The 23,255-nt window shown below is 38.2% G+C and overlaps 2 protein-coding genes across 2 annotated transcripts; one reads left to right on the top strand and one right to left on the bottom strand.

Annotated features, from left to right (window-relative positions):
* The first annotated feature begins 3,861 nt into the window (after positions 1-3,861).
* On the top strand, positions 3,862-16,476 carry LOC140921729 (mannosyl-oligosaccharide 1,2-alpha-mannosidase IA-like). Its single transcript, XM_073371740.1, has 12 exons — positions 3,862-4,149; positions 4,267-4,574; positions 6,087-6,302; positions 6,992-7,072; positions 7,889-7,983; positions 9,477-9,600; positions 9,965-10,058; positions 10,821-10,936; positions 11,413-11,511; positions 12,712-12,829; positions 13,175-13,347; positions 13,995-16,476. The coding sequence occupies exons 1-12, from the start codon at positions 3,894-3,896 to the stop codon at positions 14,226-14,228; spliced, it is 1,914 nt and encodes a 637-aa protein (XP_073227841.1). The 5' UTR covers positions 3,862-3,893; the 3' UTR covers positions 14,229-16,476.
* Positions 16,354-19,879, bottom strand: LOC140921932 (uncharacterized). The gene is made up of 3 exons (XM_073371948.1): positions 19,638-19,879; positions 18,236-18,308; positions 16,354-17,897 (listed from the first exon to the last, which is right to left on the bottom strand). The coding sequence occupies exons 1-3, from the start codon at positions 19,871-19,873 to the stop codon at positions 17,703-17,705; spliced, it is 504 nt and encodes a 167-aa protein (XP_073228049.1). The 5' UTR covers positions 19,874-19,879; the 3' UTR covers positions 16,354-17,702.
* Between the last annotated feature and the right edge of the window lie 3,376 nt (positions 19,880-23,255).

The following is a 23,255-nucleotide window of genomic DNA, read 5'->3' as shown; positions in this document are numbered from 1 at the left end:
GCTCAGAGCCACGCGCCCTTCACGAATTGACGCAGAACAAAATGGCGGAAGACGCGAAGAGCGATATTGCTATTCGTTTTGTCGACGAAAACAACTACAGAGGGATTTCTGCTAAAGTTGTGTCTGCGAAACGGAAATTAAAAAAGAATCGCCCTTCCTCTCTTGTATAGAGCTAACAGTACAGCAGGGAAATCCTTAACACACTGAATATTCTCTCAGGATCATTTATAACTTACAGTTTGAAGAGAGTAATTTCTGGTTTGATATTTATTCTTTTATTAGTCTTTTATTATTCAACAAAAATAACACTTGGCGTCCTACTTGCTTTATTAGGGAGCTTTAGCAACGACGACGGCGACGGCAAAGAGGACGTCAAAAAAGCAATTGGTTTTCTAGGCAAAACAACAACTTTGTACGTACATCACGTTTTTTTGTACATTTCTTTACCGTCCTTGCACGACTACGACGTGAAAATGCCTAATTGCAAGTTTTATGGAGGACGTAAACAAGCGACGACGAATCTCTTTTTCTCCCTCCAAGTTTGAGTGCGGTCCTCAAAAAATCAATTCCAGAGAAATTCGCCTACACTTGCCATTTTCAGCAAATTGGAAAAAACGCGACAAAGATTGAAAAAACAGGAATTCATTTTAAAACTGACGTTTTCGCTGCCGTTGCCATCGTCGATGCTAAAGCTCCCTATTGTAAAAACGACCGGTTTCAATAGACCGGCGAAATTTCTCATTTTATTAAAGCACTGAGGTTACGACAACTTCGAGTTGAACTGATTTCACGGGTTGTCAAAGAGTCCAGCGATTCCCGTTTCCAAGGTAAGCGCGGACTCATTTCGCTTCAATATTCAGGAATGCTCTCGATCTCTTTACGCTTTCATTGCCTTTCTCCCGACATGTTTTGCACGGCGTTTAGTCATGCGAAACCTCCACGAAACATCCACGCAGCGCGCGAGGTAACTTTATCCCGATTCTAAAAACAACTCGAGACGAATTACCTATGGAATAAGGTGGGTATGGGGGATGCCTTCTCTGTCCCCTTTATCCTCTCTTGATATAAGGAGAAGACGCAGTCGCGCAAATCGTAGTGTCGTCAGCATACATGTGAATTTCGCCATCACAATCCTCAATTATATCAAGCAGATCGTTGCAAACTGAAACAACAAAAACAGGGTCGACGAAGAGACAGCAACATACCTTGTAAAAAACTCTCCCAAGCCAGGACGTTTTTACACTATCCCAAAAATACACAAACCTGGTAACCCCGGCCGTCCAGTAGTATCTAACATCAGTCACCCCACAGAATGAATTTCACAGTTCATCGACTTCCATCTTCAACCGCTAGTTACCAAACTCCCCTCCTACACTACCCACTTTCTCAAAAAACTCAATAATATCGGCTAATTACCAGACGGTGCTCTACTCATTACCCTTGATGTATCTTCACTTTATACCAACATACCTCAAAGGACGGAATCCAAGCCTGCAGCGAATTTCTTGACAGTCGTATAAATCCCTCTATTCAGACAACCAGACTCTTTGATCTCATCTGTATGATCCTCACACATAACACTTTCATTTTCAACGGACAACACTACCAACAGGTTAATGGAACAGCGATGGGCTCGAAAATGGCTCCCTCTTACGCCTATTTCTTCATGGGGAAGTTTGAAGAACTAGCTCTAGCCGGTGCAACCCACTCCACCCTTATCTGGTGGCGTTATCAGTATTGACGACATCTTCCTTCTACTAGTGGTCACATGGCGAGGATAAATTACATGAATTCATCACGTACCTAAACAACCTACATCCCACAATCAAATTCACTAGTTCGTTTTCTCAATCTAAAATCCCTTTTCTTGATGTCAACGTTCTACTAATCAACGACAAATTACAAACCGACCTTTATGTCAACCGACCTTTATGTCAAGCCTACAGACAAGCAACCATAACTCCTCAATCCATCCCATCCATCCCACACTAAAAAATCGATCCCTTTCAGCATTGCATTGCGACTAAGAAGAATTTGCTCGAAAGATGATTTCTTTAACAAACGTCTCAACGCACTCACCACACATCTCATAAACAGAGGATATAAACACTGTCTCAGCCAGCAAGAAATAAACAAAGTACGCCTTATTCCAAGCAGCCAAGCCCTCAAAACATCCACAAGACAGGAATCTGACAGAGTACCATTTGTAGTAACATTCAATCCAGCTCTTCCCAACATAAACCATAATATTTCTGGCAATCTTAACATCCTTCATTCTTCACAACGATGCAAAGAAGCACTTCCTTCTCCTCCTCTTATATCCAACCGCCGTTGCAATAATCTACGTTACATCTTAGTCAGAGCCAAACACCGCAGACCACCCCCCAAAACACCTGGAGCTTTCCGCTGTAACAGAAGTAGGTGGAAGACGTGTCCTTTTTACAGAAGGAACCACGTCTCACACCTTCTCCTTTACCTGGACGAACAACGACGCATCCGACACCACATCTCCTGTTCATTTTCCAATCTCATTTGCATGATCCAGTACAACGAATGTAACATGCAATACCTGGGCGAAACTAAACGCCAGCTCAGTGACAGTTTTGAGCTGTTTTGGAGAGCACCGACGCTCCATAGAAAAAGCCAGAAATCCACATCACTTTTATCATCTTACCACCGTTTCAGACCACTTCTCCCCTCGAGATGATTCCATCAAGGACATAAAACTTATTCCATTAGAACTAATTAATTAAGAAAGGGACAGTATCCGTAAGGCCCGCGAAGGATTTTAAATATCTAAACTCAAAATACTTGAACCCCATAAGATGAACAGACGAGATAAAATTTAATCTATTGACATATACAGGATATATATTTTTTTATGTAACCGTCTTTATACAAGTTTTTGTCTATTGTATTTCCTCACCAATCAAATTTTATTTTTTATTTTTTAAAATTATTTTATGTAATCAAATGTAATCGTCTCACTTAGCTTTTCTAGCCCCTGATGAAGACTAGTTTTGTCTAGTCCAAATATTGGGCAAACAAATTTGTAAACCTTTATAATAGCTGTCCGATCAGCCTTGCCTTCAATTTTTACATGTAACTTCCGTTTATTATTTTACAGTAGTATATATTCTGTCAGGATATTCGTGGTTTTTCCTAATAAGCCCGATGAAGACTGGTATTGGCCAGTTGAAATATTGCATACCTCAGCCTTTTTTACGTTGCTTGATCAGTCTTTGCACAAGTCTTTTTGACTTTAATTCTATTTTTAATTGACAGTGTTCATTTTGGCGACATAAATCCCCGGGGGGTACTCTCTTACATTAACCTTATAGATATTGCTCTGAAATAGTATCAAGATTAAGGAGAGCAGGACAGCATATTTTATATTTATTTATTTATTTATTTATTTATTGATTTGTATTGCGCAAATATCAATCCAGGGAAAGAAATTTTCATCTGCGCATAACATTGACTCAACAAAATCCTAAAATCCTAGTACATATTCCAAAAAAAACAAAATTTACAGATCGTTCCCAAAAATTAGTAAAAATAACAATTTAAAAATAAAAATTAATCTTTAAAATCCTATATACAAATCCTTCTTAATAAAGAGAATAAAAACAATAAATTAGCTGGGAAACGCCTTCTGAAATAAATGAGTTTTAAGAGCCTGCTTGAAAGCATTAACTGAAGATATATTTCTAATAAAAAGGGGAAGATCGTTAACTGGGCTGCCTGTGGCGAGCATACCCCCACTACGACTTGCCAGAAATACCCCGAAGCTATGCTTGCCACAGGCAGCCCAGTTAATGATGCGCTTACGGGGGTCCTTGATAGCATTGTGTCAGCGGAGTTACCCATGATGGCGGCCTAAATCTTCGACCATGGCGATTTTGCCAACTCACCATAGCAGATTTCAGCCAATTCCCGTCCATAGATCCGGTCTTAGACTCAGAGAAAAGTATGTTTTGTTGTTAATTTTTATAGCTTTTCTTCTTTTATGCTTTGGAGCATTCTTCTTCGTCCCAGACTTGAGAGACCGGACTTACCTGGAGAACGCGTACAAAAAATTCGTAGGTGCCGGTGGCGATATTTTACCCATTAGACCCCCTAAAACACCCATTGTGAGGGATGTCGAAGGTAAATATCTGATATTTTTGTCAACTTAAAGACTTTTTGACTTGATTTAAGTAAACCTAAGGCGCTATTTTGCAGCCTTTGTCGCTAATCTTTAATGTGTTTTCGTTTCCACGCGAGAAGCCACCTCGCTGCCTAACAAGAGAGAAGCCGACGATCTAGGAGCTGAAAGTCAGAATGTTGAAGTTAATGTACCTGAGAAAACTCCGACAAAACTGTCCTTAAACCATAAGGAATTAATGGAAAAAATAAGAAAGGACAAAGAGAAGTTTAGAGAAGAGAAGAAATCTCAAAAGGAAGCTGAAAAGCGCGCTAAAATTGAGAAATTAGTGAACAATTCTAAGGTGGACGAGACTGGAGCGATGGGAATCACCGGGGGAGAACCTTCAGATGAAATAGCAAAGACACGAAGAAATTTTATAAAAAAGGTACGTTGATTGTTTGATGCCATAAGTACGTGGATAAGTTTAGTGCTTTGTATATGTAGTTACGCGTTTTCAGTATTCATAATCATTAGTCGGTACTGTTTATTAATGTTGACAGTCGAAGAAAAACTACAACCTGTAACCCAACTCAACGCAAGAGCGATCAGCTTTAATTTTGATCACCAATTCACTCTTAAAAGTTTAGGAGGTTATTTACTTTCCAGTCATCCTTTACAGCTCGAGAAAGATGTATCGTTCCAGAATATTCAAGTTTTATTAAACAGTGTAGTTAGTTTGTTAGTGACGTACACGCTAAGTTACGTTTCAGGTTGTCATTGGTAGCATTGAATTTAATCTTACATGGTTAAAATAAGCTACGATTTTACTTGAGAAGTCTGTACTTATTAAATGTGGGTCAAGTACTGATACTGCCTCAGTCATTATTCTTCTGAATATAAGTTTTGCAATAATTAATTTTGTTGCATGCTCAGCTTTGATATTTAGAATACTTTGATGTCACTGCTGAACAAATTTTATTGTTTACTCACCTGGTATATATCGTTAAACCAGATGTAACTTTGGTTTAGTTAGTTGCTGACTTTTCAAAAAGAAAAGAGCCACAGTGCTTTTAAGCTTTTGCTGATTGATTCTAATGTCTTGTGTGAGACTAACAACATCGATCACAACTTTTTTTAAACAATGGTGTATGAGGTTTTTGTGATATTCAGAATAATCAAGGTCGAGGTAGGTGTTATCGGCTGAGCCAAGTATAGTTTAAAAGGACAATTGATAATTTGGTCATGTGATCGATTATTCATGTTTGCTGTTTGCTGTAAAAAAGGTTCCAAAATTCTTTAAGTTGTAGAATTGAAAGGCTTACCCTCCTTGACTTATTGTGAATGGTCTTAACTACATTAGCCTGTGCTGCAAATGGAAGTCCGTCCATGAAACAGGGCTGAAATCCTTGTTCTGGGTCCCCACTTGTGCACCAGGGCCGGGTTGTTCAAAGCTTGGTTAAGATAACCCAGGGTTAGTGCAAAATTTGAATTCAAATATGAAAGCTTATAAAGTAAATTCAGTTTAATTCCTTTTTCTACAAGTTGATGATTCGATGCTCTATGAATATCAGAGAAAACTGTCCGAGAAAATGCTTTTGAACAAAAGAAAAAGAATCCCGGGTTAAATTTAACCCTGGGTTAAGTGCTAATCGGCCATCGAACAACTGGGCCCAGGATTTGAGTAGGCGCCAAAAAGTCAGATATAAAAAAATCATTGCTGATTTTTCAATCAAGATCAAAGGAAATTCAAAAAGCACTTCCGGTAATTTGTTGAGTCCTTTGAAGGTCCAGAACAAGAATCATGGTGCTGCTTCGCAGATATTACTAACCGAGGTTAAATTACGTCTTTGAGGCATGCTATAACTACACTTGCGGTGAATTAATTTGCGTAACAGTAAATCCAAAGAGCCTATGGAGAACATACAAGTGGCTTTTTGTTATCAAAATGTCTTACTAGATGATGGAACATGCCTGGACAGGATATGTTAATCATGCATGGGGTGCCAATGAGTTACGGCCAATAAGCAAGTCGGGACATTCAGCATCAATATTTGGAGCTTCTTCAATGGGTGCTACAATAGTTGACGCATTGGACACTTTATACATTATGGGAATGAAAGATGAGTTTGAGCGTGCAAGGAAGTGGGTGGCAGTATCACTTCACTTTAATCATGTGAGTACAAAAGAATCTTAATGTACAAATTACTCTGTTGCTTGGGCAATTCAATTACATGTACTGTACGGCAATTCAATTACATGTACAGTACATTCATGTTTGTTTGTTTCCAACTTGGCCACATGGCAGACTTAGTGATGATGGTGTTTTTTGAATGCTAATCTGCAGTCTATGTAGAATTCCAGTTCCTACTTTTGCAAGAAAAGGTTTTTGTCTTTGCTCTTAGCAGCCATTTATTTTCCCCTTTATCCTTAAGTATTAAATCGCAAATCAATCTCTGAGAGGCTTATTAATTTTAGAACTTTCTTTATCTAGACCTGGCATTATGTTTTTTGGGTGGGGGCAGGGGGGGGAGGTGCTTGTTGTTTAATCAAGGAAACACAATCTTCTTTTTTCATACCAAAAAGAGGCAATTATTCCAGGGACAGTGATTAATGAAGTGATTGCTTCATTGTGTTTACTTGCACGCCAGAAGATATACCCTTAATATTAATTTTTGTCTCATCATCCCATCTTAACATACCTGTATGTGTAAGATAATCACAGCAACTGAACATGGGTTTTCTTAATGTTCCTAATTAAGAAATTGGTTTCCTTGACTAAATTTTAATGCACTTGAATCAGCAACTTATATGTGAAAACCTCATCCAATTATTAATTTTTTTCATTGCCATTTCTCTAAACAGGCTTCAGATGTGTCTGTGTTTGAAACCACAATACGATTTCTTGGTGGACTTTTGTCTGCCTATGCTTTCAGTGGAGAAGAGGTATGAGCAACAATAATGTTTACTTGCTTTTGAATATGTAAAAGCTTATACAGTATAGTTTTAATAGTAACTGTTAGACATACATATATGTGTATTATTGGTTGATATCAACCCTCTAAAGTGCGCAAACTAAGTAGACGGCAGTGGAAACTGCATTACAAACTGTGGGCAATAGATCAGGAGCTCCCTTTGTGCATTTTACAGAGGCTCCTACTTGGTTTGCTTTAGTATTTGCTTCTTGCTTTCTGGCCTGTCAGGAAAGTCATTAATTGTTACTGTTAGTATAATTACCTGTATCAACCTCTCCCTCACTCTCCCCTCTCTGGTATGTGTCAAATTTTGATTAGTATCCCCTTGACTGGTTCAGTGTGATGGTTTGCCATAGATATGTTTATAGGTCAAAATTATATTCAGGTTGATATTTTTTAACCTAGGTTGATTCTCAATTTCCTTTGTCTTCCATCCCTAATTCATGAATTAAGGCTAGGAGAGATCTTAGGAAACTGGGAATCAACCTAAGTTAAAACATTTTAACCTAAATTTAATTTTGACCTGTAGCAGATACATGTGCAGTGTACCTCCTCCATGCTCGACAGCTGCCTGGCTCTACCAATCTTTCAGGCACCAGCTCCCTTGCTCATCTATTGTTGATTTAAGCCTATGCAATAAAACTCTAAGAAAGCTGCAAAAGCCCAGGGCTTGTAAATGTGGGGTTCTATCAATGATAACTTGCAGTATTAACCTGTACTTATATTTTGGCTAGTTTTATTAACGTACATATCATAATTTGTTATTTATACTGAATCTGTTTTACAGGTTTTCAAAGTGAAAGCTAAAGAAGTTGGCGACAAACTCCTGGCTGCATTTAACACACCGACAGGAATACCATGGGCAATGGTTAATTTTGCCAGGTTTGTATTTTAAGTACAGGGGAACCCTATTAATATGGACACCAAAGAAACATGCCATAGTGTCTATATATTATCTGGGTGTCCCTATTAAGCTGGCTCACTGAAAAAGCATCTCAGACTCATGCTGTATTGATATTGAGACTAAAAAAGACATAGAGGAGGTGTTTTATTTTATTTTATTTTATTAGATTCGCCAATTATTGGCAGGGTCACCGCAACAGCATGACGCCAATTACTGTGGGCCTGTAACAGTCCCTCTCCCCACACCGGGGACTATGTCTCCTACTCTCTACGAACAGTGTGTGGGTTCTTTAATGTCCCACAGAATTTACATATGCAAGGGTTGTGAGACGGGGCCTACGGTTTTTCGTCCTTATCCGAGTAGACTAGAAAGTCTAACCGTTTGCAGATTTCTTTACAAAGGCAGCACTTTCTCCTCAGTTATTTAAAGATCCTGAGTGTTGGTCCGACTGGGACTTGAACCAGCGGCCTCCCGCTTGGCAGACCAGCGCTTATCCAACTGAGCTAATTGGGCGGCAGTGTAGATAGAATGACTGCAGCAAAAAGCCAACAAAGTGAAAGTTGTGTAGTAGGAGACAAAAAATGTTTGATCAGGCTACAGTACAAGGGTCAAACACAGCGAAGAAAGATGGACTTATTGAAAGGAAACAATGTCACACTTATTTTGCTACTGTATTATTAAACTCCTTGAAATCCGTCATTATTGGAACATGGTACTTGTCTACAATAATTGTAGACACATGACTGTGACAAGGAAAAAAGACAATGCATAGATAACCAGTGTCCGTGAAGCGGAGTGGACAATTTGAGGGTTTGTGCTTCGGGACACAGAAAAGTGGCTGTGTCCGTTCTCTGTATTAACCAGTGTCCGTAATACTAATTAGGTGGTTAATATGAGAGAAAATACATATATATGTATATGTAATGTTTGAGCTTTTCATCAGGACAACTGAAGCTGTATGTCCATTATAATGCTGGTGTCTGTATTAAGTGGGTGTCCATAGAGGGGAGTTTCACTGTAGAATGATTCATAAGACAGGGGCACCTTTCATCATCCTAAGACAACTTTACATTTTAAAAATCTATTAGGTTCTTCTCATTGTTTTCCCAAACATCTTAGTAGATGCTCTTTAAAGGTTAAGGGAAACAAAGATTTTCTGATATCTTTTGTATACTATTTTTCACACCCAAAATCTTAGGGGTTTTATATATTAAGTTTTCTTTTATTATTTGCTCAAGTTACAGTAAAAAATAGGTGTTGTCGTTGTTGTCATCGTTGTTGTTATAAATTCACATAAAACTTATTTATTATTATTTGCTGCATTTGCTGAGCAAAGTTAACTTCTACAACAGTAGAACTGTTCTGTTTTCCTCAACGGTAATGTCATTTGAAAACAAACGTCTCATAATAAAAATTACTAGTAAACAGAGCTGTGCAAATTGTGTTGTAACATTTAATCTTTTATCTGCAGTGGCAGTGGACATAACTGGGGCTGGGCATCTGGTGGTTGTTCCATTCTCGCTGAATTTGGCACATTGCACTTGGAGTTTGTGTATCTATCAAAGATCACAGGAGATCCAATTTACGCAAAAAAGGTGAGATTTTTGTCCTTAACCAGGGTGTTCATTAGGCATCCGAGATCAGAGAATTCTCCATTTTACTACGAAGAATTCTCTGACTAATGTTTGGTAGCTTATGACTATTTTTTTATTCAGACATGGAACATTTTTCAAAATATTCTTCCGTAGCGTTACACCTTTCTCCTATTACTAGGATTCTTAATAAAACCCTGCTTAACACACAAATGTTAGGGCAAATGTTAGGCTCGTGTTTACACAAGAAAGGTCAAGTAGCTTATGAGATATTTCATGGTATAACACATGAAAGCATTGCATGGACAGATCCATCAAGTATGAAGAGTTGAGTGGAGTTTTTTTTCTTGACTGGCGTTTTTATCAGGTGTTCAGGGTCCGTGAAGTTCTAGATCAGATTGACAAACCTAATGGATTGTACCCCAACTATTTAAACCCAAGGAGTGGAGTATGGGGTTCACGTAAGTTCATTTTTACTGTTTATGAGAACTTGAAATGGATCTGACAGTCTAAGAATAGTTACAATGTACACTGTAGTTCAAAATGACTTTCTCTCGGTATACACTCAAATCTGCTGCCTGTCAACAGGGACACTTTTTACAACAGGCTATTATACTACATGTACATGTACTACAATGAGTGTACAGTCAAGTCTCTCTACAATGGACACCTTTGGGACCAGCTTCATGTGTCCTTTTTTGAGAGATATCTAGCCTAAGGCACCTACAAGCAATATGGGTGCAAGAAAAAACAGGGCGCATATTAAAGGGTGACACATGAGGGGATAGGGAGGGCCTGCCCGAGAGGCCCATGAAATCGTGCTATTGGTTGAGAGGCAGCTCCTGGGCGAATGAGTGTTCTTGTTTCGCCAAAAAACTGTCATTCAAAGAAAACAAGATTGTTTGTAGACGTGTCGTACAAAATGGTGATGGTCTAGGACATGTAAACACTACACTTACAGGCATAAAGTTCTGTACTGGCATAATTGAAGATCATATCTTGGAGGACACTTAAGTGGGATGCTGGTTTTTTTTTAAAAAAATTAGACAACAGCATCTAAACTATGTATGTATCAGTGATTGTTTTTGCAATGTGCTGACTACAGCAGCACTGTTTAATAGTGTGTATCCCAAGTTGTGGGAACCATCTACTTATGCTTTTATTGGTGTCACTCTGCAGCAATGGATTGTAAGTAATGGATTGTATTTCTGTTTTTTTAACAGAACATGTCTCTTTGGGTGCTCTTGGGGATAGTTTTTATGAGTACTTGATCAAATCATGGGTAATGAGTGGAGAAACAGATAATGTGGCCAGGAGGATGTATGATAAAGCAGTGGAGGTTTGTATTATTAGCAAGCTCTTGTTACCAAAGTAAAGAGCTCCATTATTAGTGGGCACAATGTTCTAAAAGAAATGATAAATTATGCAAAATTTAAAGGCAAAGAGAATGCCACTTAACTATTGTAGGAAAGAGAAAAGTTATAACATTTACTTTAGTTTTATTTCATTTAATTTTTTAAATAAAATAATTGTAAGCTTGACTTACAGCTGTAGCAGATAAAGATGTCAAGCTAGTCAGAGATTTGTCAAAAGAAAAGATACAATCATGTTAATAGACCCTACTGATAAAATAAATTAAAATCATTGTCACACTGTTGTCTTCTTAGTCTTAAGTTCTGATTATGGAACGACATACACAGAATTTTGCAGTATTAATTATTGTAAGAAAATACATTAATTTTATTTTATTACTTAACAATGAATCATTACTAGCAGCTACTAGCTGTTAATAATAGTTGTGGATTGTCCTTAAAGGCTATAGAAAGAATGCTGGTCAGAAGATCTTCAGCATCCAATCTTACGTACATCGCAGAGTACAAATATGGAAGGTTGGAGCACAAAATGGACCACTTGGTAAGCTGATGTTTTGATTATAAATTTGTGCCACTGTCTAGAAACTGCGAAAGAAAACTGTAGTGTTACTCCTTTTTGTTTTACCAATTGAAAAATATTAATTATCATGCTACATGTAATGCGAACCCTTTCACTGTACTAATAGCAGCCAAAGAAAAAATTCACATAAAGTTCACATATCTTATATCAAGTCCCATGGAAAATAATTATTAATAGTACAGTGCAAAAGTTGTACCAAATAAATCTCATTTCAACTGTAACACTGTAGGATGTTGGTCCACAGATCTAGAAGTTAGAACGATGAATAATCTCACAATGACATTGTTTGGGCTCCATGCTGTAAAGGGTTATCTATGGTCGTCAAAGGTTAAGCAGGTTGTAAAAATATATGGCAGCTTGAAAGTTCCTGTGGACCAGCTACAGCGGTGCACACACATATAAGATGCACTTGTTTCTACAAGGTTGACCAAACTATCAGGGTCTATACTTCCCCCACTTTTTAAGAATAGCAGTTTGAGTTCTGTTACAATGTATGTCACTCAAGAATCGGAAAAGTGAAAGTGCTGTGAGATGGTGCCTTTGGTTTTGTTATTCTTATCTGGGAAAGACAAGTCAAGAACCATTGTAGAGGTCAAAACAAATTTTAAAGGCAACACAGTGTCATTAGTTATTTTTAGTTCCTGGGTGTTACCATAAACTGCCGCTTATAAGCCATCTGCCACTTATAAATCCCCCAAGTTAAAGGCCTATCTACCTGGAAGCAAAAAAAATACATCCGATTATAAGCCTGTGTACAGAGCCCTCTTCCCCTCAGGAAAAATCGGAGAGTGGGCTAAGGGGCCTCTTCTCCGATTTTTCATGAGGGGAGGGGGGCTCTGTACACAGGCTACCAATTATAAGCCCCCCTGGGATATGAGCTCCCTCTAAATGTATTGAAACTTTAAATTTATTATGAGGTTTTGACACTCAGTAAATGAAAAATGTATTAATTTTTTGATCAGCACTGCTAACAGCTCTGTTCCAGTTATACAGTAGGCCACCTTAGATATTAGCCCCTCCGTTTACGAATCAACCCATAAAACCCCTTACAAAGATGTATAAGCGCAAGCCTCATTATATACAGTAAGTAGCAGTTTATAGTGTGTTAAAACAAGTGCTTATAAATGCTTATTGTATGCATATACGTGCTTTTACTTTCAGGCCTGTTTCACTGCTGGGATGTTTGCTCTTGGATCAAAAGGTTCTAAAAATGAGAAGCATTTTGTCAACCTTGGAGCAGAGATTGCCAACACCTGCCACGAGTCTTATCGAAAGACAAGTAATCAAATTAATATTGAGAAACAAACAATAGTTTATTTAAAATCTCTGTGTCATTCAGATAAGGGGCAACTACATGAAACTCTTACAGATTGTTTAGTGCAATCATCATTTGTAGAGCCTGAAAACATTATAGCCACATTATGTAAGTTATACCTCAAAACCCGAGATGGGGGTTGAAAGGAGTATTAAAATAAGTATAAGGGTTGGCAAGAGTTGTTGCACCAATGATCAGGTCGCATTTATTTTTCCAGTTTGCTTCTTAGTTTCTGTGTAAGGATATTATTATTTCACTGTTATTCAAAGATCACCCCAAGTTATTCTTTGTTTTTTCCTATTATTACAGCAACTGGAATTGGCCCAGAGGCATTTAGATTTGAAGGACCTCATGAAGCAATAGGCCTGCGTAGTAATGAAAGGTACTACATTCTTCGACCTGAAGTTATTGAGGCATATTTCTACATGTGGCGCTACACGCACGAGCCCAAATATCGGGAATGGGCCTGGGAAGCAGCACAGGTTAGTAGGATGAAGGATGTTGCAGAAGCTAGGAAGATCAAGATTATAAAAAAATAATATAAAAAAGAAAATAAAAAAATGCTTTTCTAAAGAGTAGACTAGTCTGGATAGTTTAGGGGTTTTCTACTCGAAGAATTTTAATATACAGAATAATAATACAAAAGACAATAAGAAAGCAAACTAGAAAGAAGCAAAGCATTGGCTATTTAGGGACAGTCCATTAGAAAACTTAGTTGGTGGAGGGGGGGGGGAGCGGTGGTGGGCTTGACGTACAAAAAAATTCAGGCAAGGGAAAAATTAAAGGAAAAAAATTCATGCGCGCCAAGTAATCTTTAAAAGTATTTATGCCCGGCCTAAAAAAAGTTCATACAAGGGAAATGTTAATGAAAAATTCATTAGGCTCAAAAATTCCCCGCCCCTCTTCCTTAACTTTCCCTTCTGAGCAGTGGGTGAGTGGTTAAATCTAAGTTTATATTACCAATAGCACAGGCTAGTCGTGGCCATCGATGGTCATAATTAGCTAGGCAGTAGGCGATAAACAACATTAAAAATACTCAAACAAAACTGAACTTTCAAGAAATAATTATTATACTACTTTAGGAAAGGACCAAACAGGGTTTTTGATGTTTGGTGACTTTTTTTTTCAGAACATCGAAAAGTTCTGCCGGGTGGGGGCAGGATACTGTGGAATACGTGATGTTTCTCAGGTTCCAGTGTCACATGATGATGTCCAACAAAGCTTCTTCCTAGCAGAAACTTTAAAATACTTGTATTTAATATTCTCTGATGACACTCTTATTCCTTTAGATCACTGGGTCTTCAACACTGAAGCTCACCCATTACCAGTAATTGGCAAAATGCAGCCAGTTCAGTCAAGATAGTTAGGACATCTTTTAAAATTAAGTTCAAGTCAGTTTGGACATTTCCAAGTGCAAGACTAGAACAATAATAATTATAATATTAGGTGTAGGTTCTAGTAGACTTTATACCCAGGGGTTGATTCCTTTGGCATTTTGAAAATCCAAAGGTGTTACAGCTGAAACTGACAAGGGCAATTCCTTTCTCTGTTTTTGTATCCATGGAATTTTTTTGGAGTTAATTGTCACTCTGGGAAGATCGGCTACATGTACAAAAAACACTGCTTCCCTGCTTACGGGGGCTGGGCTGTCACTAAGCTTTCATTATGCTGGGTGTATGCAATTATTAGGCGGGGAAATGAACAGCTAGAAAGTTCTATTAGTTCTATTTTCGTTTTGGTGTCATATTAAAGTATCCAGGGGTCATGTTCATCATACATGTAGCAGGGGCAAATCCCCAATCCCCGGCCATAAGTGACGGCCATGCTGTATGGGCATTATAGTACCCGAATGTAATGAATATGGCCGGTGTAACCACAGCTATCATTCTAACAGTGGTATTAATTTTGTACTTAACATAATATAAGCTTAAAGCTAAAAACATAACAGCCTTTTTAGACAATATGTAATAATATTATTACCTATTGTCTAAAGGCTGTTATTAAAATAATATATTGTTTAAAAAGGCTCTGTGGTTCTTGTTTTTTATACCCTATGGCTACTACAGTAATTATACAACCAAAACACTACCAGAATATTTTGTGATATTCAATCAAGAAACTTACCCCAAAATGTCAAAATTAACTAAGGTACTTTTAACATCAATTCTAAGGATGTACACATGGATTAATTACTGTAAAATACTTTCATATAAAATTATGAGAAGTTTGATCGCAAGTGTCATGCTCTGTAGTATTCTTACAATTCTAGCCTAAATAAATACTATAATTTGTTTATATCTGCCAATTTTCAATGTACATCTTTTGTAATAATTTGCATGTAGTAGTTGTAAGAAAACAAACAACCCAAATTAATTTTCGTAGAAAGGATAAATAATTGTGTATCAAATCTAATTTCTCAAAGTTGATTATTTAAAAAAAATTGTGTACTCAGTAGACTTTCCCCTGGCGGGTCTTCTAAAAAGTTCCAATAACGTGTTTTCTGGCAAGACATTGCAAAGTGTCTCATTGTAATTGATTGAAGTTTTCAGATTGAGAAATTTTAAAGACCACAGATCAACAGCCTCCCAGGCCAGTTGGTAAATGCTGGAATAATAATGGGGGATGATGTCTATCTGGCTTTTCGATAATTGAAGATACTCTCTATCATTCTACATGTACTCTTCCTTTGCAAAGTGCTTTTCCCTGTTTTGTCTTCATGAATACTGCCTTGAAATTCCCAAAAATGCTATTGAAGATTTAGATTCACATTGTACAACATGACAAAGCTTTCTTTCTACTGACATTATTATACTGTTCAGTTCATGGTGTTCATCAGGCATCGGAGAATTCTCTGTTTACTAAGCAGAATTCTCCGGCTAATGTTGTGTAGTCTATGACTAGTTTTAACTCAGACGTGGAGCCTTTTTCAAAATATTATCCTATAACCTGACACCTTTCTCTCATTACTAGAATTCTTAATGAAAACCCCGACTGCTTATTACATCATCACACAAATACATGGTTTCATTCCGGGTTGATCCGTGTTATTTATTTAAGGATTATTTTGCACAGCTGTTAGTTTGCTCATTTCAGAAATTTGAGAAAATGTCAACTTGAATCTGATTTTTGTTATGTTTGCCTAATATTTCTGTTTATATGTAACCTGACTAATGGAGCTCTTTAGTGTGTTTGTTTGTTATCCCATTTCACTCCTCATGATGTTTTCTTCCAATTTCTTCCTGTCCACATACACAAGTTTGCATAATATATGAAAAGACAATGTACAAATTCCCTTAGTTGAGAACACGGGAGAAAACAAACAAGCTAAACAAATGGGGCTGACCATTTAACTTTTGAGGTGAGATGGGTGATCTATTAAAAGTAGTTGACTTGGATAAAATTCTTTCCCAAACTAATTCACCCAAAAAAGTTAATTGGTTGGTCTATGTGTCAGGTGTGAAACTGAACAAATCTCTGTTATATAAGTTAATTTTAAAGTAAATTTTAATGTATTGTAATTAGTTCAGGATGCACCTCACTGGGTAAAATGGAATGTCTTGTAACAGAACATGTCAATGTAAATCTATGATTACATGTCTTTTTGTTTGTTACTTTGTTTTTGTTGTACAAATATGGATTTTTATCCGGGGGTTAATTAGTAACATGCTTTTCAAGCAGGGCTAGACGCATTTTTCCAGCCTTATGACATGACGTGTACATCCCACATACGAGATTTAATTTCATATGATTTTCCATTGAAATTGCGCGTGGGGTTCTACGGGTCATATGATAAATCAGGTTAAGTACTCTTAAAAGACAAGACTGTGAGCAGACTTTCCTCTCCTGCCCTCTTTCTTGAATTGAGAAAATTGAGGCAAAGCTCGCGTTAGGTAAGTAATAAAACTACAAGCTGTATTTTGCATTATAAATTATTATAAATCAACTTGTGTGCATACTAATCTGAGGAGAAAAGGAACAATTATTACTTACAGTCTATAAAGTCTATAACTTGTGATGGTGAAGGCCACTGATGTAATCCTACAAAATTGTTTGCTCAAGTCTTGTTTACTAAGAGGTAAAAGGTAAAGTAGAGTAAAGTTACTTGTCTAAGGAAACAATCCGCAGGCGAGGCTTGAACCCCAGACCTCCAGATCCAGAGTCCGAGGTGTTAACTGCTCGGCCACACATGCCTCCACTGTTTACTAAAAACCACATGACCATTTCTTAAGGTTTTCACTCAGCTGGAGGCTGTGCTGTTTGAGAAATAATAAGGACTCAAAAAAGTTTCATCTTGCAGTGGTGCTGGACATAGTTGTGCATTTTCACCTACCCAATATATAGACAAGGGCCAAAGCAAGTCATCTACTAACTAAATCATAAACTACGACAAGGACACAAAGCCCCTCAGAAAGCACTATTTTACAGCTACTTAGCTGGTCTTCAGGACAAATAAGTAATTCAAGTTTTAACAAGGCCTGAGCCAGCCCTGATCTTCTTTATGGGACGATTTTGCCATATAAGCCTACTTTATAAGACCTCACTTGATGGTGTAATGTTTTCTCAGGCTTCTAGCTACATGTACATGTAGATTACTGGAAGTCCTTTTATTTTGGTCAGCTGAGAAGAATAGTTGACATCGTGAGACTGGATTGCTCATGTGTAAATTGGGTATCTGTTTAGTAATCCCAAGGTAGTGCAAGCAGCGAATCAGGACTTCCCCACGATCAGCCACTGGAATTTGTTGAAGGTTTCAACAGTTCCGTAGTCTCCTCACAGTTATTTGTTTGGTATTTAATTCACCATAATTATTATTCCCACTGTGAAGAAGTGACAATCATCAGTCACCAGACTGGGTATAATGTTCATCAAATTCTTTCCTTGCCATTAAAATCCTCGAAAATCTAATGCCACTCAGACGCCGTTTGTTTTTCTTTGTTTGATTTTTGTCAATTGCCAAAACCCTAAACCGGGACAGTTCAACTTCATCGCTTTCTTTAGATAAGGTGAGATCTATTTCATCACCTTCTTTTACCTAAAACAATAAAATGAACTGTGTAAGTTTCCTCAATTTAAGGATACAGTTGAACCTCTGCACAACGGCCTCCATGGGACGGAAGAAAGTGGCCATTGTAGAGAGGGTTAAACAAGAGTCAGTGTATGGTGTTCACCAAAATAATAAAGCGGCTGTTGTAGAGAGGTGGCCATTGTGGAAATGGCCTTTAGTGAAGGTTCAACTGTACCAGCTTCTTCTAATAAACTTTGATTGTTTGATTAATTATATAGCTTTTACTTCTGAAAGGTAACCACTTGAATGAATGCAAGGCACTACTTTAACAGTGCTAAAGGTAAAAAATGATCATAACAGCTTACCTCCAAAAATGCTTTTTTACAGTTCTCCTTGTTTACAAATAATTTTCTGGCAGCAATATAGTCACTTGCTTTCCTGCAAAACCAATTACTTAGTAAGTTAATAGGAAGGGAGGGGGGGGGGGGGGTGGGTGGGGAGTGGGTTACATGATAGAAGAGGCTAGAGACTGAATAGAGCTAGAAAACCACAGGTGAACCAAGCTCAAAAGATGAAACCACTGGCACTGTTATGTAAAGTTTAAATTATAATGAATTTTATGATAAAATATATGATTGCAGTTTCTGTAACCTACGCATGTCAAAGGATTTAAATAAAATCAGCTAACCCCGGGGGGGGTACTCCCGCGAATTTTGGATAGGGGTGTGCCGCGAAGGTCCGTGAACCCTAACCCTATTTAAGGACCAAGAAAGCGAAAACTGATACCCTTTTTAAGGTCCAAAGCCGAAAAATGACACCCTATTCAAGGAAAGAACAAAATTATTCATAGCATGAAAAGGAAAACTTTATTTCTTCTCTGTAACATTGGATGTATGGCATCAAGCATAAAATGCTAGAATACTTAAACGGATACATCAAGTTTAAAAAAAACCGTTCGTTTAGGCGGGCATTTTCGCACTGCAGTATTAGATAATACAATTAAGCTACCCTATATAAGGACGACACCGGGGACACAGAAACAAAAGGGTAAAAAAAGATACCCTATTTAAGGACCGAGAACCTCAAAAACCATACCCTATTCCGCGGCACGTACCTATGTAGCCCATATATGGGAGTACCCCCCCCGGGCAGCTAACCTTGCTTAAGTTGTGCGTTTCTTCTTCACTAATGTGGTTTCCGAGCTAATTTATTGCCATGAAACCCATTAAGAGTTTTCCACAAATGTGTACAAGAAAAAGTCATTTGACAATTTTCTGTATAGCCTGTTCCAGGCGTTCATTCTCTTTGTCCTGTCCTTATGACCAGAACGCCTGGAACAAGCTAGTTACTGTATAGCCAGCACCCCCAACTTTTTTGTGAATTTGCTCCTAAGAGGTGAGAGGATGAGGAATGTGAAGATTCGGGTGGAGGGAGGGAGGGACAGGGGTGTGTGTGATACTCTCATATTAAAAGCATTCCAACTCTTCAAGATACCATTAAAACATCGGGAGGTTTGATTAAGAACACGGTATCACCAAACCAGAAAAGGTATCATGAATACAATAACAGGAAATGTATCTGGTTTGAAAAGTGACGTCAGTGCAGGGGCAGCAGGGTAACATGTCTTCAGTCGTACTGCCCATTTTTAAATTAGTTAATTATATTTTGTAAAAATGCTTCATGGGTCCGAGGAGGCAAATAAGGCCTCCTCACATGGCTGGAGATCTAGCCCAAAGTCTTGCGAATCCAGATCATTGTAACACAAACCTTCTACCCATTCCGAGGCCACTCGCAATCACTCTATCCACTCGTAAACATGACACAACCAATTCGAGGTTTCTTCCTCGAGGAAGAGAGTTTTCGTCAATGTCTCGGGCGTCTGTGTGCGATTGATTTTCGTCGTTACTTTCTGCAGAACAGAAGTGGCGTGTAGGAAGGCTTGCTTTAGTGTACTTTAACGAGTTAACACGTCTGAAACCTCGTATGAAGGTCATGCAAGCCATGTTGATTTGCCGTTTTGGTTCCAGTCTTTCTCGCCTTGTACCTGCGTGGAAGGCGGGGGCTGTCGTGCGAGGTCGACACGCACACCAACTGTCCTAGAGAATGGCGACAAATGAAGAGCTGCGGAGAAGATCGGTAAAAAACCCATGAAAGGTCAAGATTCCGAACAGGCTACTGGTGCTGCTTCGGCTAGGACCTGCGCGCGGGATGCCCAAGCTGTACATCCCCAGAAGCCATTTTGACCTCTGATGTCCCTCAAAATAGGGTGCATGGTCGGAAGAAGCTGACGTTTTACTGGGTCTCCATTTGAGAGAATCAAGTAGTTTCGGATTGTGTGTGTTCAGATTTTGGCTCCCTATGTTTTTTTTTGAAGTGAGAACGAAAAAAAGAACAAACAAGATGGATGAAAATCTACGGGATGATCTCGCAGCTCCTACATATAAAAGGCCTCACTCGTGAATTTTCCTGACCACTATATTAAACGAGTTTCGTAGATACTAATATCACCATTAGTTATATAAACTAGCTAGGGATGACGGCTAAGGTATCTGCCAATTTTTTTTTTCCCTAACACAAAGCAAATATTTCGTAAACGACTGTAGTGACATCTTCGCTCAAAATTAGCGGCTTAGTGACTTCGTTCGGTGCAACCAAATTTCCATTCATTTGCTCCATTAGCTGCGTGCTGGATCGTTAATCCCCAGCGGCAACTAAAAAGGTAGCGATCAAAGATAAGTTCTGTTCCCTGTTTCTTATATCCTATAAGGAAGGTCGCCAGATTACAGTCAATGATAACTTTCTCATCATAGACGAGTTAACAGCTGGTTACATGTCATTCGGAATTTGTAGCGTATATATATTGCTGTTCTTTTACAACAAGTGTACAAAGTAGAATTCAGTAACCCTTTTAACGCAAGTAAGCTTATAATGACGTATGGCAGGAGCCTATCCAGGGGCACCCAACTAGAATATAGCTCAAAACTACTTAAACATAGCATTGTTGAACGTATTTTAGTATTTTAACGGTATATATAGAGGATATTACACGGTGGCGAGAAGATATGAATTTTATGTTCGGGATCCCTAGCTAAAAGTCTAGTGATCCGAAAATTATATGATCTCACGATAGGCTCCGAAAATTCTAGATCTCAAATCGTCTTCCGAACAGATATTTTCCGAAAATTGACGTTGCCTGGGTGCCACTGCCTATCACGATGATCTATCACAATAGGCTCCTGTGTATGGCGTGTTTTTCCTGTAAGTTGTCAGGGTGTGCTTGAGCACCTGCGAGGTACCATGAGTCTTCTTCTTGCATAGTATTATTCTACTTCTCTTAAAGCTATGTCCTTCTCAACTCCAATTCTCACAACCGTTCCAGCTGGCCGAAAAGTAGCGGTTTTTAGAGACAAACTTGGACATGTTTGGGTGAGCTGACCGTGGGGATAAGAAAAAAACGAAACCTCTGCGTGACTATAAAATCACACAGAGTTTGAATGTTTTGGTGTCAACGAAACTGCGTGGCTGCGATCGGCAACATAATTTAAACTAAAACGCTGGTTAACAAAGCCAAGGAGGAACTTAAACGGAGTCAGTAATTAACCAATGCAAGGTCAGCTCTAACACTCCACGAGCACCTGTGAAAAACTTTCATCTGACAAAGACAAGTGAAGAATCTTCCACAAAGGGAATTAAGTAAATTCGCAATCTAAGCATAAATTCAAGCACTAGTAAAAACATAAGATCAAAACAGGAAAACAGCCATGTAGACAAGCAAGAAAGAATGATCTCTCTTGAGACAAGTCTAGACTAACCTTGACCCGCTTAATGAAACCAGCCCCAAGTGTGCATAATTATGACACCCAATTTTTTCCCTTGTTTTTCGAAATGAGATGAGACAGATCTTAAAAATAACCTTCACAACGAAGTCGTTTATGGAATGCACCTAGTGGACTCTTTCTGAAACAATAACTATGAAAATACAACATATTTTAAATTGACTGGGCGGCAAAATCTGTAGCATTAAACAATTTTGCGTCGACTCCTAGTTGTAACAAAAGCTGAGAACCTTATAACAAAATGCAAAGAAAGAAATTTTAGAAGGGTTCAGTTTAATAATATTCTCACGCAAAAAGAAAAAATTTGCTTTTCTCTTAATGACAGGTGCTGAATATTCAGAGGATTTCCCATCCCTTAACTTTATGTTTCCTTTAAGAAGACCACTACGCGAAAGGTTTGAAATTAAATGGTTTTTAATTAGTTTGTTTTATTGGGAGAAAGACCTGCCGCTCTTCGTTTTCTGACCAACCAGATAGTTCCATGACTATTATGATCTATCGCGTATAAGTTTACACGTAACAGGTGTTTACGATCAGAATCAGAAAATAATTTTAAATTTCGAAGAAGCAAGAAGTTAGTTCTGTTGATCAAACCAGTGCCAAACAGATTATTTTAAAAGTACTTAATATGGAGTTATGGTTTTGGATTCTTGGTTGGATTCTGTCTATCCTGACGATAGCTGGAAATGGGTTCATTATTTTCCTTGTGTGCAAAAAAAGGCAGCTCCGCACCAAAACCAACGCCTTCATTGCCTCACTTGCAGTGGCGGATTTCTGTGTTGGAGTGAGCGTCGTTCCTTCCTTCTTCATTTGCGACATTACAGGAGGCTGCGATTGGCCTACAGGAAACCGTCCTTTATGGACATTTGGTATAAGATGGTTGTTTGGTTACGCATCTGTGATGAATTTGTGCAGTTTAGTACTCGAACGCTACATCGCCATCGTGAAACCTTTAAAATATCTAACTGCTATGACCAGATGTCGAGTTGTTAAAATGATAATCTTTTCGTGGACAATCCCTATAATTTTTGTAGTAGGTCCGCTATTAATTTTGTCAAGAATTTCAGCTATGTTTTTTGTAAGTATTTTTGCTATTTTGGTAGAGTTTTTCTCATGTTCTATATTAACTTTCTGCACCGCTTCGATAATACATGTTGTTTATAAGCAAGATAGAGCAGCACCTAGCTTAGGAAAAGTAAGTCGTTTTAGCCAACGTCGTGAAAAGTCTGCGATTGTAATGATGATAATTGTTGTAGGCTTGTTTCTTATTTGTTACGGCGTATATTTTCGCTGTAGTTTTGCAGCACTTTTTCTTAACATAACCTGTAATGATTTCAGTTATAAAATACCTCTGTTCATTTTAAACTCCGCCATCAACCCTTGGGCTTATGCTCTCTTCAAGAGGGACATAAAAACGATGATCAAAAGACTGTTCTGTAGGGCAACTTCCAGTCACAGTGTAATTCCTTTTATTTTAGCCAATCGTTCTGCCGTAGGAAGTGGGACTTCGTAAAATAGGTCCGCTTCGCTCATATGAAGCCAATGCGAG

This window comes from Porites lutea, chromosome 1, assembly GCF_958299795.1.
Source record: "Porites lutea chromosome 1, jaPorLute2.1, whole genome shotgun sequence".
Lineage (NCBI taxonomy): Eukaryota > Metazoa > Cnidaria > Anthozoa > Scleractinia > Poritidae > Porites > Porites lutea.
This window is presented reverse-complemented; position numbering and strand designations above follow the sequence as displayed.

What these genes read in the sequence shown, in the direction of transcription:
- LOC140921729 (XM_073371740.1), top strand. Translation starts at nt 3,894, where the DNA reads ATGGCGATTTTGCCAACTCACCATAGCAGATTTCAGCCAATTCCCGTC. An exon ending in GAGTGGAGTATGGGGTTCAC is followed by an intron (nt 10,059 to 10,820) that starts GTAAGTTCATTT and finishes TTTTTTTAACAG; the next exon opens with AACATGTCTCTTTGGGTGCT. An exon ending in AGCACAAAATGGACCACTTG is followed by an intron (nt 11,512 to 12,711) that starts GTAAGCTGATGT and finishes TTTTACTTTCAG; the next exon opens with GCCTGTTTCACTGCTGGGAT.
- LOC140921932 (XM_073371948.1), bottom strand. Translation starts at nt 19,873, where the DNA reads ATGGCTTGCATGACCTTCATACGAGGTTTCAGACGTGTTAACTCGTTA. An exon ending in GGCCTCGGAATGGGTAGAAG is followed by an intron (nt 18,309 to 19,637) that starts GTTTGTGTTACA and finishes TTGGTTTTGCAG; the next exon opens with GAAAGCAAGTGACTATATTG. An exon ending in GTAAAAAAGCATTTTTGGAG is followed by an intron (nt 17,898 to 18,235) that starts GTAAGCTGTTAT and finishes TTATTGTTTTAG; the next exon opens with GTAAAAGAAGGTGATGAAAT.